Source organism: Cucurbita pepo, chromosome LG06 (genome assembly GCF_002806865.2).
Source record: "Cucurbita pepo subsp. pepo cultivar mu-cu-16 chromosome LG06, ASM280686v2, whole genome shotgun sequence".
Taxonomy (NCBI): domain Eukaryota; kingdom Viridiplantae; phylum Streptophyta; class Magnoliopsida; order Cucurbitales; family Cucurbitaceae; genus Cucurbita; species Cucurbita pepo.
Window position 1 is genome coordinate 1515698 of NC_036643.1, and position 15943 is coordinate 1531640.

The 15943-nt window shown below is 35.0% G+C and overlaps 4 protein-coding genes across 8 annotated transcripts; 2 read left to right on the plus strand and 2 right to left on the minus strand.

The window, feature by feature from the left end:
• Window positions 1-3346: 3346 nt before the first annotated feature.
• On the plus strand, window positions 3347-4120 carry LOC111797531 (protein GLUTAMINE DUMPER 5-like). The gene has a single exon (XM_023680554.1). The coding sequence runs from the start codon at window positions 3431-3433 to the stop codon at window positions 3905-3907; it is 477 nt and encodes a 158-aa protein (XP_023536322.1). The 5' UTR covers window positions 3347-3430; the 3' UTR covers window positions 3908-4120.
• A 2124-nt stretch (window positions 4121-6244) lies between these two features.
• LOC111797692 (probable protein phosphatase 2C 59) lies at window positions 6245-10089 on the minus strand. 3 transcript variants are annotated; one of them, XM_023680786.1, is made up of 9 exons: window positions 9988-10089; window positions 9464-9707; window positions 8746-8873; window positions 8024-8122; window positions 7791-7949; window positions 7089-7175; window positions 6917-7008; window positions 6772-6846; window positions 6245-6614 (listed from the first exon to the last, which is right to left on the minus strand). In XM_023680786.1, exons 2-9 carry the CDS (start codon window positions 9544-9546, stop codon window positions 6468-6470), a joined length of 870 nt encoding a protein of 289 aa, XP_023536554.1. In that variant the 5' UTR covers window positions 9547-9707; window positions 9988-10089; the 3' UTR covers window positions 6245-6467. The 3 variants fall into 3 exon arrangements, with proteins under 3 accessions (XP_023536554.1, XP_023536555.1, XP_023536556.1); XM_023680787.1 differs by having other exon boundaries at window positions 9464-9581; window positions 9988-10086; XM_023680788.1 differs by lacking the exon at window positions 9988-10089 and adding an exon at window positions 9070-9212 and having other exon boundaries at window positions 9464-9554.
• A 1892-nt stretch (window positions 10090-11981) lies between these two features.
• Window positions 11982-14919, plus strand: LOC111796681. 3 transcript variants are annotated; one of them, XM_023679411.1, is made up of 4 exons: window positions 11982-12128; window positions 12213-12341; window positions 12438-12532; window positions 13223-13361. In XM_023679411.1, the coding sequence occupies exons 2-3, from the start codon at window positions 12246-12248 to the stop codon at window positions 12495-12497; spliced, it is 156 nt and encodes a 51-aa protein (XP_023535179.1). In that variant the 5' UTR covers window positions 11982-12128; window positions 12213-12245; the 3' UTR covers window positions 12498-12532; window positions 13223-13361. The 3 variants fall into 3 exon arrangements, with proteins under 3 accessions (XP_023535179.1, XP_023535178.1, XP_023535177.1); XM_023679410.1 differs by lacking the exon at window positions 13223-13361 and adding an exon at window positions 14833-14919 and having other exon boundaries at window positions 11983-12128; XM_023679409.1 differs by lacking the exon at window positions 13223-13361 and having other exon boundaries at window positions 11983-12128; window positions 12438-12914.
• LOC111796680 (protein ENHANCED DISEASE RESISTANCE 2-like) lies at window positions 14453-15911 on the minus strand. The gene has a single exon (XM_023679408.1). It carries the CDS (start codon window positions 15692-15694, stop codon window positions 14759-14761), a length of 936 nt encoding a protein of 311 aa, XP_023535176.1. The 5' UTR covers window positions 15695-15911; the 3' UTR covers window positions 14453-14758.
• Window positions 15912-15943: the final 32 nt, after the last annotated feature.

Genomic DNA, 15943 nt, shown 5'->3' on the forward strand with positions numbered 1-15943 from the left:
AGGGCATGATTAGAAATCACGATTCTCTACGATGGTATGATATTATCCACTTTAAACATAAGCTCAAAAAGTCTCATACCAATCGAGATAGTATTCTTCGCTTATAAACCCATGATCTTCCAACCAATATGGACTCACTCTCAATAATCCTCGACACTCCCTAACTATTATATGGTTTTTTTCAACATTATATCAACCGGAAGGAAATTATGAAAACGATTTAATTGAATTTGAACCATTTTATTAAATATATGATTTTTTGAACATGATAAAATATTTTCTATTGTTGAGGTAAATTATTGATCAAAGAAATTACAAAATATAAAATTAGCGCTCCAAAATATTTTATTTACAAAAAGGTCCAAAAATGGATTTTGATTTGGGGCCCACGAGGGGTGTGTAGGCCTCTTCAGAGTGGTGGTAGGGAACCAAAGCATAAACGGATATATTTCTTATAATATCCCAATAAAATAAAATTTATTATCCCATTTATAAAATTAGGTGTCCGAAAATGCACCACGATTATAGATCTCGCTTTTTTGTCCAATTAGATTTGGTTCTATTTTAATTAAAAATAAAATTGGCGCTTATGCCCTACTATAATAACCCTAAAACTACAACCCATAACTATATTTAATTTTTTATATTAAAAAAACCTTTAAAAAAGTATTATAAAATTTGTTGTGGGTATGTATTGACTTCTTTTAAAAATTTAAATTAAAAAAAAAAGAATATAAAAAAGTCAAAAATAAATATTAAAAGTTTTGAATTACAAAAATCAATTTAAACTTTTATTCATAAACTTGTCCATAGCAATTTAATTTAAATAAAATTGACCAATTTTTATCCTCCATTATTTTATAAATTTACTAATTTCAATAATATCAAATTTTGTACAAATTAGCCACTAAATAACTTTATTAACTCACAATTTTAAAATTAAAAATAACAGCTTTATTAATGCTTTGTAGAATTAGAATCAGAAAATAATAAACTAAAAAAAAAAACTTTTAGGAATACCTCTAAACAACTAGGCCATTTCGTGTATGTTTTTAAAATACATTATATTCTCATATTAAAAAATTAATAATAATTTTATTATAATAATAATAAAATAAAGATCACCGTCTAAACTCGATGAATACAGGAAGGTCAAATATAATAGCGGGAAACAGGCGTAAATCGCGGGTCTTCAATAGGTCCACAAAATGGGCCCACTATGAATTCTCGTGGGCCCATATAGGGCCCACCAACCAGCGTCAAGACAGTGGGCCTACTAAAACCAAGATGCTTGTAGGGTATTTTAGTATGAGGGGCCACCACCTGCTTTGTTCACTGCTGCGGCAGGTTTTTCATTTCACCTATCGTGATTAAAAATAATAAAGTTAAACGTTATTTACTTCTTTTTTTTATCCTTTTATCTTCGTGATCGCTCTTTTATGAATATGATCTCAATTCATTCATATATCTCATTATTTACTCAGACTCACATGCTCACCAACTTCCGTGTTGATTTATCCTCGAACCACATCTTACTGGGACAGGTACCACTTTGATACCATTTGTAATGATAGTATAGCCAGGATTTTAATTATATACAGCTTTGATACCTAATAGCTTCGACATTTCTCTGTATCTCTTGCAACATATGGTCAAGTTACCTACTTTTCGCTTCTAAGAGCAAAGACTATCACCACAAACTAACACAAGTTCTTCCCGCATGTTTTATGAAGCCACTCAACATAAAATTGTTTAAAACAAAACATGTTTAACTATAGAGTTCTTACGATTGAGCCACTGGAAAAAAAAATTATACCTTATTGGTATAGGTAGTTACTTTTAATCCTTTTAAATCTTTCATAGTCATTCTATCCTCAGTATTAGTTCATTCATGTACCTTCCTTTACCCGAATGTTATCGAGTTGGTCTCTAAATTTGTAGGGTTTGTTTCTTTGGTTAGTAAATATTATAAAAAAAAATCATTTTTATAAAAAAGTTCATAGATCCCGTGACGCAAAATTGAAAGTTTAAGGTTTATTAGACATGAAATAATTTAAAAACAATAATTTATTAATTAAAAAATAAAAATTTTAATTTAATTATTTTTAATTCATTAGTTGCAATAATTGCAATAATTAGAAAGTCGTGTAAAAGATGATATTGAGTAACTTGTATGCTAAACTATGTTGAAATTGGGAAGATAACCATAACCTTTCCTTTCTCTTTAACTGTTTTTATTTCTCACTTTTCAAACAATTCGACATTTTAGAAATTTTAAAATCATAGCTAAAATTCAAAAGAACAAATATAGTTTTCAAAGGTCAATTCCATGTCCTTTTTAACTAAAATTTCAGTGTTGATTCAAAAAGGTAAAGAGGCACAACAACGAAATAGACAAAATAGGTTGTTTGTACAAGCTTTGAATTTCTAAAATAAAAATATAAATTTTATATTCCGCTCTTATCTAAATTGACATTTAGCGTAAATTAAAGTATATTTCAAAGGTTAATTTTTTTAAACCATGACCTAGATCTCCAAAAACATTAAATGAAAAATATACACACTAGACGACTCGTTGAATGAGTCTTCTTGGAACGGGTCGATTAACTCTAGAGGACTGGTTTAACAATCCAGTGAATTGGTCAATTCAAAAAGATAACACAAGCTTTAGATATCGCCCAAATTTTCAATCTAGTTGAAAAAAGGTTGAGGAATGTCAGACACTAAAGTAGTTATAGTCCCAACCAGAGTGTGGAGTAAGACAGGTAAGAACAATAACATTAATACTACATTTAGTTATTGGCAGTGGAATAAATTCAAACATCTAGGCTAGGCCAACAGATTGAGAGCAAATAGGTTTGACTTAATTGTTTCTGACCGTAGATTCTAATCATGATATTGATCCATCATAACTTTAATAACTGCCGTATTAAAAGCTTTCACGCCAGGCAAACATGTATATCTCGAGATATATATATATATATATATATATATTTTGTAGTGTATTTAATAATATAATTTTGATGGTGAAAAATATGGTTTAAATTTAATTTGACATTATTACCCTTTAGGAGCCATAAATTATTTAGCATGAGTGCATATAAACTATAAAGTGGACAAATTCGTGATCTAATAAAAGTGTTAAGACTCGGGCGAGTAAAAGAGAATATTCCCTTCTTAAACAAACCGACAAACGTGACCCATCAGGAAAAGCTAACGCAGGAAAAGAGAAAGAAATGAGGCGAAAAAAAACGCTCCGTTCCTTCGTCCCTATCCACCTTGCTGTCTTCCTCCTATAAATACTTCATTCTTCACGCTCTTTCATCTCACAGACCTAATAATTTCCTTTTCCATTTCCATTGTTTCTTCCGATCAAATCAGAGAAGAGATTAAACGAATTCAGTAACAGAGCAGAAAGAAGCTTAAATCAATGGAGAGAATCTCGCCGTCGGCACAATACTCTTCGCCGTCGACCAGTCCGAACATTGCAGAGCGATCGCTGTGGCACTCTCCGTTGCCGTATCTCTTCGGCGGCCTTGCGTCGATGATGATCCTGATTACCTTTTCGCTCGTCCTTTTGGTCTGTTCTCACTGGAACCTCTGCCGACGGAACAGAGGCAGCGACGATTTGGAGAACGGCGGCAGTAACGAAGCTAAAATCGACTCGGAGATGCAGTCTGAGAAGGCTAACTACGACGATAACGTTCTGGTCATAATGGCCGGAAACCAGAAACCGACGTTCTTAGCCAGGCCTGTGTGCGTACGAATTTCCTCCGCCGTGAAAACCGCTGTTGAGGAGAAAAAGATAGCGGAGAATTCGGAGAAATCGACCAAAGTGTATGATCGAGAAGTTTCTTCTGAAGCGAACACAGTCATTCAGGAATCCGGCGAGGAAGAACACGAGTGAGTTTTTCAAATAAATTGTTTTCCGATCGAGAAATTTTGCCGCCAATTTTGTAGAGTTCTAATCGAGCTCTGTTTTTTTTTTTTTTTTTTTTTTTTTAAGAAAAATTTGTAAATTACGATGGAAATTATTATCCGATATTCCTCCCAGTTTGATTGAGATTGAAATCACATTTCCACTTTACCAATTTCGGTAAGAACCGAACGTTTATTAAAGAAAAATATCATCAATCTGATCAATATAAATAAAATCAATTCTAGAAAAATGCTTTTAGAAATTTGATTAAACAAAACATAAACAGATGGACAATAATGAGAATAATCGTATTTCTTTTTCATTAATTGTAAGTTAATCAAGGTCACTTCGAATAGTGATTTATTTATTTATTTATTATTATTATTATTATTTTAATTGCTGGATGTCGTCCGAGGGAAAACTAGAGAGAGGAGAATAAAGCGTTAAGAAATGAAATGACGCAGACGAGAGAGAAGAGATATATTCTGAACGAACCGTGTCCATTTTCCCACCTCCAGTTGCTGGGAACAAAAAGAAAATAGTTTTTTTTTTTATAAATATTTTCTTATTGGATTTTCATTTTTTATAATATTATATTTAATAAATAAATAGATACCCTACAAATTTAATAAAAGTTTCGAGATAATTGACATTCAGCAGGCCAAATCAAATAGTAAAAAATGTTCGAAATTTTTTGGCCAACATAATTGTGATGTCCCACCTTGGTTGGGAAACCTGAAAGGGAAAGCCCAAACAAACCACAATTTTATAGTGGTGTGGAACCGGAAAGGGAAAGCCCAAACAAACCACAATTTTATAGTGGTGTGGAAATTTTCCCTAGAGACTCGTTTTAAAGCTTGAGGGACAGCCCGAAAAGGAAAACCCAAAGAGAATAATATTTGTTAGCGGTGGACCTGGACCGTCACAAATGGTATCAGAGTCAGACACCAAACGATGTGCGACGCTGACCCCAAAGGGGGTGGATTTGGGGGCGGTCCCACATCGATGGGAAGANGATATATTCTGAACGAACCGTGTCCATTTTCCCACCTCCAGTTGCTGGGAACAAAAAGAAAATAGTTTTTTTTTTTATAAATATTTTCTTATTGGATTTTCATTTTTTATAATATTATATTTAATAAATAAATAGATACCCTACAAATTTAATAAAAGTTTCGAGATAATTGACATTCAGCAGGCCAAATCAAATAGTAAAAAATGTTCGAAATTTTTTGGCCAACATAATTGTGATGTCCCACCTTGGTTGGGAAACCTGAAAGGGAAAGCCCAAACAAACCACAATTTTATAGTGGTGTGGAACCGGAAAGGGAAAGCCCAAACAAACCACAATTTTATAGTGGTGTGGAAATTTTCCCTAGAGACTCGTTTTAAAGCTTGAGGGACAGCCCGAAAAGGAAAACCCAAAGAGAATAATATTTGTTAGCGGTGGACCTGGACCGTCACAAATGGTATCAGAGTCAGACACCAAACGATGTGCGACGCTGACCCCAAAGGGGGTGGATTTGGGGGCGGTCCCACATCGATGGGAAGAATGAAAGAATGTCAGCCGATGGGCCTAGAAGGGGGTGGATTGTTTGGTTGGGGAGGAGAACAAACTACCATTTATAATGGTGTGGAAACCTTCCCCTAGGAGACCGTTTTGCTCGAAAGCCCAAAGAGAACAATATCGGCTAACGGTGGATCTAAACCGTTACAATAATTTAGCAAACAGGGTCATAGAATGGGGATTCCTTCTTTTTTTTCTTTTTTCTTTTTTCTTTTTTAAATATTTTGAGAGTAAAGTTTTTGGTAATCTAAATGAGAGAATCAAGATTGGCACGAAGTGGAACGAGGTGGAGGTGGGGCCCATGAAGGAGGGGGGCATTGACAAATGGAAAATTGAGCGAGGGCATGACAGCAAATGTCGACATTCTTGGAAGGCAAGAAAAGCTAAAACAGGTAAGTTAGACTAGGGAATTTCATTTGGCGTTGGAAAACGAGCTGTAGTGCACCGAACCATCGGTAAAAACTGCGTGCGGCGACGTGAAGCCGCGTTTGCTTTTCAAGGAAACGGCATTTATTAGTGTGGAGAGACAGGAATAATACTCTAAACAAACAGATTGGAATATTTTGAATATTCGGAAATTGCCAAATACAGAAAAAAAAAAGTGAGTTATAGACATTTATACTAATTTGGTAATTATATAAATGATTTTAACACTTTCCAAATTAACATTTTATGAAATAACTAATAAATAAAAATTAATACTAAGTGGATCAAATTCCGTTGACCAGAAGAAAAAAGATGATACTACAAGGACGGGATGAAGACAACACAAACAATAACACTCCCATTAAGACTCTACACAAATTAAGAAATGCAAATTTCTACAACCACCAGTCTCGAAGCTAAAGAACAAACCGGACAACTTCTCGTTATGTCTATATCCTTTTTTATAGTACAATCAACAATGTTACTGGAATTTCCTATAAGCCACCGAACATTGCGATTCAGAATCGGAGAGCGAAAAAGCTAGGAAAATCAGTCTTACCCTGAGGAACTTCCTTGATTCGCCAAGAAACGGACGACGACGCAAGTAATGTTATCGGCACTGCCTCTCTGATATGCTTCTTGTAACAACCTCTTTGCTGCCTCTTCTGGGTCCTGAATTGGTTTAGTCATAGCAACAGCTTCCTGAAGAAGGTATTGAACGTTTGGTAAACTTTATAGTTCTAAGATGAGGCGCTGGCTATCCAGATCATGAGTTATGGATGTTTATAGAACTTGCAATTTGACATCGAAATTGAGAGTTGTAAACCGATGGTAAATGAAATGAAAGGACTTTGCAAACCTCGTTAGAGACGACATCCCACAGTCCATCGCTTGCAAGTATAAGAATCTCGAGTGAGCTATCAATCTTTTCCTCCTGTAAGTTAATGGTTTAGACACATGGTTTCTAATAGCGTATTCGTTGTTGCCAACAACGTAAAATGCACCTGAATTTCGGGGTCAGCAACAACATATTGCTTTAACAACCTATCCCCAAATGCACGTGAGACAGCAAGAACACCTCCAACTCTCCAAGTTCCTGTTCATGTAACATCCAGTCAGTAAAATGTGAAGGCCATCGTTCTTTAAATGTTATGATAGAGGGTATGATAACCTCACCAGCCCACATCACAAATCCTCCTGCATCCTCGATTCGTCGTCGCTCATCAGTTTGGTCAGGCTTATGATCTCGAGAGACAGCAATGGCTATATGAAATAAAAGATATACGGTAAAATAATCGAAAATGAGGGAAAAGAGTCGTGAGCATTTAATCATTCAAGTTCAACAAGTCCTCAACTCGCATGGAGATAATAACTGTCATATAGTTCTATATCAGAAATGGCAGAAACTATAAATATATGATATATTATAAGCAAGAAGAATTCTTTTAGAAACACTCCCACCGAGAGAGAAGACCGTGCTTTCCTCTATCAAAATTTAAAAACGCGTTCATGTTCCATTCCCCGTATTACTCAGAAAGAACAAGGGTAGCCTCTAATTCGCAAGTAAAAGTATTATTGAAGCAATCAGATCTGGTTTTGCATCTATACTAAAACTGCAATGCAAGAATTCTTTTCTATAGCTAATTATCACCAACGCCAAATTCGTTCCAACGTTCCATAGAATAAAAAATTCGACCAGTTACTTAAAGAGGAAGTTCCATGAACCGAACGAGACTACCAAAATATGAATTATAAGAAACATCGAGTCACAAAACTTAATGGCATAACTTTACAAACTATGATCAACCAAACTTTAAAATGAGGAGAGGGTCGGGAAACCCTTCGCCAAACAACACAGAAATGAATGAACGTTCTTACCAGTGCCATCCCGGGAAATAACAGCTCTAGAGTCACCAACATTTGCAACAAGTAAACGGTCACCAACTAGGATGGCAGTGGAAGCAGTTGATCCAGCATCTTTGTTTTGATTATTTTCCAACTTCAGAAATTCCGTGTCTGTGTGGTTGTATGCATCGGCTGCACAAAAACAGTCATTTGATTAGAGATAGCAGAAAAATTTAGTTAGGCGAGCAAATCAAAGAAGATTGTACCTATAGCAGATTTGGTATCTGAAATGAACTTTGGATGCCTGATCAAATTACTAAAAAGATTGTGCTTAACATACTCCGCCGCTCGTGCTCCGCCATGACCTAAACAACAAAAAGGAGATAGAGTTCAAATATTTAGAGTTCCTCCTTGAAATTACCAGGTACATGAGCAGCCACAATAGGGAGCAGGGAAAACTGTAACGGCCCAAGCCCACCACTAGCCAATGTTATCCTCTTTAGACTTTCTCTTTCAAGCTTTCCCTTAAGGTTTTTAAAACACGTCTACTGGGGAGAGGTTTCTACACCCTTATAAAGGGTGCTTCATTCTCCCCCCAACCGATGTGGGATATCACAAAAACCCTTGTGCATAGTTCTTGAGCTATCATTAATACCAATGAATAACACTTGTGGACCAGAAACACAAGTCAAAAGAATTTACAGAACCCGGAAAGCGTTGAAAAAGTCATGTGAATCCAAAAATACAATGAAAAATCTAATGAATAAAATCCTAAAACTCAGGATTACCTTGTTGTAAGATGAGGAAGAATCAAAAGCAAAATTTATAAATATTCTCGTCCATATATCGGTCCACTGAATACTGTACTACCAAAACATATCAAAATATAGCTGCGTATCACCAGAAACACAATTCTTTGGCAGTAACCATTGTAGCTGCAATGCAAATTAGATATAAACATTGATGTCGAAGAGGAAACTCCACATACCGTCGAAAACACCAAATAGACCAACTATTTCTCCTTCCACACCGTCGATTCGTGTCTCGTAAAAATCTTCCATCGAAGATCTCTTTCCTGGAGAGCTAGCATATCCATAGCTGAACTTTCCATTCTGACTGACATTGAGAAAAAATATATTTTCAGTATTGAGTATCTTCAGTCACGAATGAAAATTAATCAGAAAGAGGAAACGATAAAACTCTTCAATAAGTAGAGAAGCTAAAGCACGATCCAAGAACGTCGACAATCAAAATCGAATATCAGCACAATCAACTTCCCTACTAACAATAAAACCATAAGAAAAACTTCAACCTCCACAGCCCTGAAATTGAGATTTAATCCTTCAAATGGAGCCAGAGGTACAGCAAGTCAACGTCATCATTGCCAGTCAATCGCAAAATTGAATTGATGAACGGACTATGCATGGATTTCAGAGAAGGCGATCGTCAAGGAATCTAAAATTAAAGGCAATTTACAAGGATAAACAACGAAATATTACAAAAACAATCGATTGAGGATACCTCTAACAATCGCTTACACAATTAAGGAATAATATTACTCAGAAATCACGACCAAACTTTAATATGATTCTGTTCTTTTGACATCAAAATTAAAACGAAACCGCAAATTCACAGAAGAAAGTATTAATCAATCGAAACGGCTTTGGAACCACCAGATAGATTTACGAACAAAAAACTACGAATACCTAAGTCCCCCGCCGCTAACAGCTGCCTCCTCAGCAGCATGAATCTGGCTCGAGCAAGACAAGACTGAATCCAGATAGCCCATGTTGTCTAGGCTCTGAACATAGCCAGCTCCAATCCCTTCGATCAAAATGGAACAAAGAAAAAATAAAACTAACAAACAAGTTCTCGTAGCTATGGTTACAGAAGTGGAAGGAACAAGGCGTTCCTCGAATGCCCGCGGAACCGCCGAAATCAAACCGGAACCTGAAATTATATCCACAACCACAACCACAACCCTCCGGTTTCAGATTTCACAACAAACAGAAATAATCCTGAAAAATTATGCAATAACACGGATCTTATATCTTTCGAGAACACGGACGCCATGTGAAACCCAAAAGTTTCGGCGAAAACATCAGACAGCGATGATGATAATTGGACCAATAATTACAACCATATAGCAAATGATTCAACAACATAAACCAACAAACACGAAGACTAAGTTAGAAAGTCTTAGAGAGAGAAGTTTCTAGAGAAAGAATACCTGGTGGAAGAAGAAGAAGAAGAAGCGTTTAAGGGAGAAAACGAAACAGGGGAGGATTTTGTTGCACTTTTTGGGATGTTGGTTTGTTGGGGCAGCTAAGAGGAAAATCTAAATTTAAAAAAAATTATTATATAGTTTTTTCGGAAAAGAAATTTGAAGATTGGGGATAAATAAGAGCAGATATTTTAAATTTTGGTATTATTTTACTAAAAACGAGAGAAAAAATAGTAATAATGAAATAAAATAAAGACTGTTTTTTTTAATAAAAAATGTTGGTTAATACTTTATTTTAAAAATAAAATACTTTAAAATTACATCATAATTTTTAAAAGTTTTATTAACTTTCTTAAACTTTTTTAACAACTTCCAAAATACTTTTAAATTTTTTTAAAACCGTAAAAATATTCTTACCATTAATAATATCATATTTCAAAAATACTAATAAAATTTTAAAATAATATAAAAAAGGGAGGTAATCTACAATGTGTCTATGAACGTTTTTATCTATGTATTTACGATAAACACTTTTTTCAATTTCTTTTACAAAGATTAAGAGTATTTTTACCTTTTTAAATGGTTCAAAAAATTAAAACGTATTAATAATAATTAAAAAAGTGTATTAAATACTACCTATTTTTATTCCAAACAAATGTTTTTTTAAAACTTAAATGTATAAATGAAATTCTGAAAATTTTAAAAACAATTTAAAATAATTTTAAGAATTTTAAGAATATTTTTATTAATTTAGCCCTGTTTGTTTGGTGTACCGGAAAAGGGGGAAAGCCGGGGTTAATAGTCTCGAAGAATTAGGCGTCGCCGCAGGAAGAGGTGAGCTTACGGTAGGACTGAGTCAATGCCACCGTGAGAAATTTTGAAGAGCAGTTGGAATAGGCATACCCGTTCTTTCTCGGGCCCATAACACATACGTGGCGCACATACAAAAAAGGTACACCACTCTTTTTGTGAGCCTTAGCTACATGGTATAGTTTCCTTTCTTTTACATCCGTGCGGCCATATATGTGTATATACACACGAGTTTTTTTATTTGTTTGAGATTTGTAATTATCTGGTTTAAAAAAATAATTTTAAAATTGCGTAATTTTTTTTAAAAAAGTTATTTCTAATAGATTACTTAAGTTTTATGTGTTCACTTTTTTATAAAAAAAAAAAAAAAATAATAATAATAATAAAATAAAATTAATGCCTTATTAGATACAATGAAATCCTATAGATTAAATATATATATATAAATTTAAAATTATCCAATAAATCTATATAAGAAATGTTAAAAATATGCATATTTAAAAAATAATAAAATTTACCATGTTTTTTATTTTGTAAAATAATTAATTAAATTTAAAAAGGGTGTATATTTACTTCTTAAAATTTTTAAAATGTTTAATATCCTTTAAATTATTAAATTTGTGTCTAATAAAATTTTAAATTAAAAAAAATATTAAATAGGTTATGAACTTTTAATTTATCGATTTTGTGGCGTATTCAACATAAAAATATAAATTAAGACATCTTTTATTGAACATAAAATAAAATTATAAATATCAAGAATTAAAAAATAGACAATATTTATCAAAAGTTTTAGAAATCCAAATAAAGCTCATTAAAATCTGATTAATTATAAGATAATTAAGTCAAACAGATAACTAGGTGAAATTAGTAATCAAATTAATTAACCATTTCACCTTTAATTAATTGTGATTAGATTGCTTAATTGAATTGCAAGTGATTACTTGGAAGCATGAAACAATAGGGACAGCATTATCATGCTGGCACCTCAAGTACACGTCACCATAGCCATAGTTAATTGCACATTGCCCGCGTAGCTTTAATTTCTTTCTAAATCTCTAAGTTGAATATTTTCGTTAATTAATTATATATTTGTCAAAATGGATATTTAAATTTAGTTAATTGCATTTATAATAAATTAATGTTAGCGGTAAATGGGTCATGGGACTGTGAAATCGGGCCGAATTCTCGTTTTGATTGGGCCATGCGAGAGCGTCCTAATCCATGATTTCTATGGAGCTTCTTCGGCGGTGGAGTCTCGTGTAGACATGTGGCTCTTGCGCGGTCGGATCGGACTCCATTAACGACGATCCATTACCTTGCTTCTTCTTCACCTGGTCAGTTCATCATTGCTCAAGTTTCATTTCTCACTAGCTTTACTTTCTAGTCCGACATAACAAATCGAAGTGTTTGCAAGCCAGGGGTATCGTAGTCGCGATCGATTTCTATCTGCAATGGCGAACCAGCAACAGGTTGATTCAAGGCCGTGGATTCTCGATGCCGTGCCTTTTATCGTTGTTATTCTAATTGCCGCACATGTTCTCGCACTGGTACTTCAATTTCAACACCAGCCTTCGCGTTTTCATTCTATCACACAGCCGCTTCAAGTGCGAAATTCATCATTTGATCTCGAAGTTTTGTCTCAGGTCTACTGGATTTACAGATTAGCGACGGACAACAGGCCTCAAAGGCGGAAAGCACATTAAAGAACAGTTTGATTTACTTAGCGGAAGACAAGAAGGTTAGTGGAACCCTAATTTCTTGATTATTTACGAAGCTCATAGCTGCAATGCTAACAGAAAAACGTGTTTGATACCATTTCTATTACTGGTTACTGTACCTAACAGTTGAGAATGATACACAGCAGATCTTTTCTTCAATGTCGGTCGAAATAGGTTGCCTCCTCTGTTTCTTTGATCTAATCGATCGGTCTTGTTATAGCTGGTTCTGTAGCTTTCCGCCATGCTTCGTAGAGATACACTAAACGTTAATTTCCAGTAGCCAATGCTATACAGTAAACTAATAGTGAATAGTGTACATCAGTAGGAGCAATGTTAGAAACTCATAAACGTCAACAAAGATTGCTGTATTCAATGAATGGTTATACTTAACTATTCAATGTCGAGGGAGTTCTAAAATCGAAGCTGGATTGTAATGAACAAAGCATATTGACGCACTTTTTACGTTCTCACTTGCACATGTACATTCTTATTCAAACCCAAGATGCACAAGGTTGGCACAAAGCTTTTAGATCTCATTTCTCAAAAGTTTTATGATAAGTAATGTTAGGAACTCCGACCTCTACAATAGTATGATAGTGTCCATTTTGAGCGTAAGTTCTCATGGTCTTACTTTTGGTTTTTCCAAAATGTCTCGTACCAATGGATATAGTATTCCTTACTTATAAACTCATGATCTTCTCCTTAATTAGCCAAGGTGGGACTACTTCTCTCAATAATCATCAAGAACAAAGTATATTATAGAGCCTCCCCTTAGAGCCTTCTTCTCTGGAGTTTTCAAACAACCTCCCCTTAATCAAGGCTCGACTCCTATTTGTTCGACACTTGTTTTCGACAATTGAGGATTCTATTGGCATGACTAAGTTAAGGGCATGACTTTGATATCATGTTAGGAACCACGACCTCCACAATGGTATGATATTGTCCACTTTGAGCATAAGTTCTTAGTTTTCCCAAAAAGTTTCGTACTAATGGAGATAGCAAATATGTGACTACTTCCATGGGTATGTTTCTTTGTTAATAAATGAATACCTGTTCCTATTTCTCTATCACTTTTTTGTTCGATATATTTATATCAGTATGTTGAACTATAGTGTCTGCTGTAGACTTTATAGTATGTCAGTAGCAGTATTCATATAGGATTTAGGGACACACAGAAGAAGTAAAGTACTGCAAATAATTCAATTGAAGCTCGCATGGAAACAACGATTAAGAGCTCTATCTTCTGGGGGTGGTAAGAAAATGAACACTAATCTACTTGTTATGCCTCGCATAATCCATACTAGTTTCCTTTCAGTAGCGTATCAACGGTGGCTTCTTTGCATTTCTTTATTTTAAATGTCTTCTTATGATCATTTCTTAATTTCCACAATCATCTGACTCGTAAGATTGGCTAAGCTAGTCGTCGAGTCGTATCTCAGGAAGAAGTTTGTTTAAAATTTGAATGTGTTGATCCATTACACATATATCAGGAAGTTTGTACCTTATTGTTATTGCAAATTTTGTTACTTAGCTGGCCAGTTGATTTTAAATATTAGGGGCTGTGTGGGTATGAATGCTTGGAGCGGAGTCCCATATGAACTAATTAACCGAGGAGTACGTGGACTAATTAAGGGGTTGATCATAGATTTATAAGTAAGGAATACATCTCCATTGATATGAGGTTTTTTGTTAGGAAACTAACAAAACGAGAGTTTATGCTTAAGGTGGATAATACCATATGATTGTACGAGAGTTAGTTGGAAAAAAAATTTAAACATACCGAACCATTTGAGGGGAAGAATTAATTATATTTAATCACAATGGTTCATTCATAAATCAAATATCAAATAGATCCAAATAGAGGAGCTAGCAAACCAAGATATAGAATTGTTGAAGAGAACAACAAAGAGCTCAATCAATTGTGGAAGATCACTTGAAAATATGGTTAAAAGGAAGAACAAGAAATACTTGAAAATATGGAAATTATGAAAGGGATGTTAAATTGAAACCAGAAAAAGAAAATTGTAGATTAGATTGAGACTCCACTTAATCTCTGTCTCTCTCTCTCTCTCTCTCTCTATATATATATGTAATGCTAACAAAAACCATTTCCATCGAAATCTAATAGCGAGCAATGCATTTGCCACTAAAAAACTCAATATTAAATTTTTGTTAATTTAAAAAAAAAAAAGGAAAAACTTCGAAACTTCGAGAATCCGATGTTTTGTTTTGTTCTGTTGCAGAATTCATGCTTTTATTACGTTTGCAGAATCTTCAATCCGAAGAATTTCATTTATTGTATCACAAATTTTTTCTTCAGAATCGTCGTTGCTCGACTTCAGCAGTTGATCCACCTTACCGTTCTCTAACGGACGCGGCGGTCCAGTAACCGATTCTACCACCGCCGCCGCTTCCATCTCGATCTGAGAAACCCTAACGGCGCCGATTAATCTCTCCGGCAACTCATCCTCCGTAACTGCCTCGACCAGAAATCCCATGTCGATCGTTACGGAATTAACGTAAAGCAATGTCAATCGCAGAATCGCGCATGCCAACGCAGAGCTCCCGATATCGACATCGATCTCAAAGTAATTCGTACCTTTGTGATAACTGCAAGCTAACGCCTTTCCGAGCAAACAGGCGCTGTAATTTCCGACGGTTTTCTTCACAATCCACGGTCCATTTACGATCCGGTTCACGATCTTGAACCGCTCGTTTCTGAAGGTATCGTCCTCGTGGATGAACCGGTGGAGAAGCGAACCAGCCGGGATCGGATCTTCGGTGGCGAAATAGAACACGGCGCTGTATTGGTCAATATTGCTTGGGATTTGAAGATTCACGGCGAAAATGAAGCTCTTCAGCGATTTTCCTTCGGCTTGTGCTCTAAGGAGAGATAAAGACACGCGATTGTCTTCACGCGCCAAAACGTTTTCCAGTTTGGAAGTTGATTTCAGCCAGTCCATTCCGGCAGGGAAAAGCAAATAATCGCCGGCAGGCGATTTTTGCCGTTTCGTGAAGTAGTTTTTGGAGCGGATGGAGAAAAGATCGCCGGGAGGCGAAGCCCAGCCGTTGGTTCCAGTTTGCAGGTCGACGTGGCGTAAGGATCCACCGTTGATGGACTCGGAGATCCAATCTTCGGCGTCGGGGAATTTTCTCTGATGGTTCTGAGGAATGGTAATCATTCTGTTTCAATACAAATCGCTGCAATGGAGTTTGTTATGAGGGGGAAAAGCAAAAGGGAAAGGAAGGAAGCATTGGCTTCAAGCAAAATACGGGATTCTGCCTTCCTTCCTTTTTTCTTTTTTCTTTTTTTCTTTTTTAAATATCCTTTGCCTTTTATCCCCGATTTTCCTGTATTTATTTATTTATTTATTTTATGATGGAAATAAAATGTGATTTTTAATAGCTCTTGCCTAATTTCTAAATTAAAA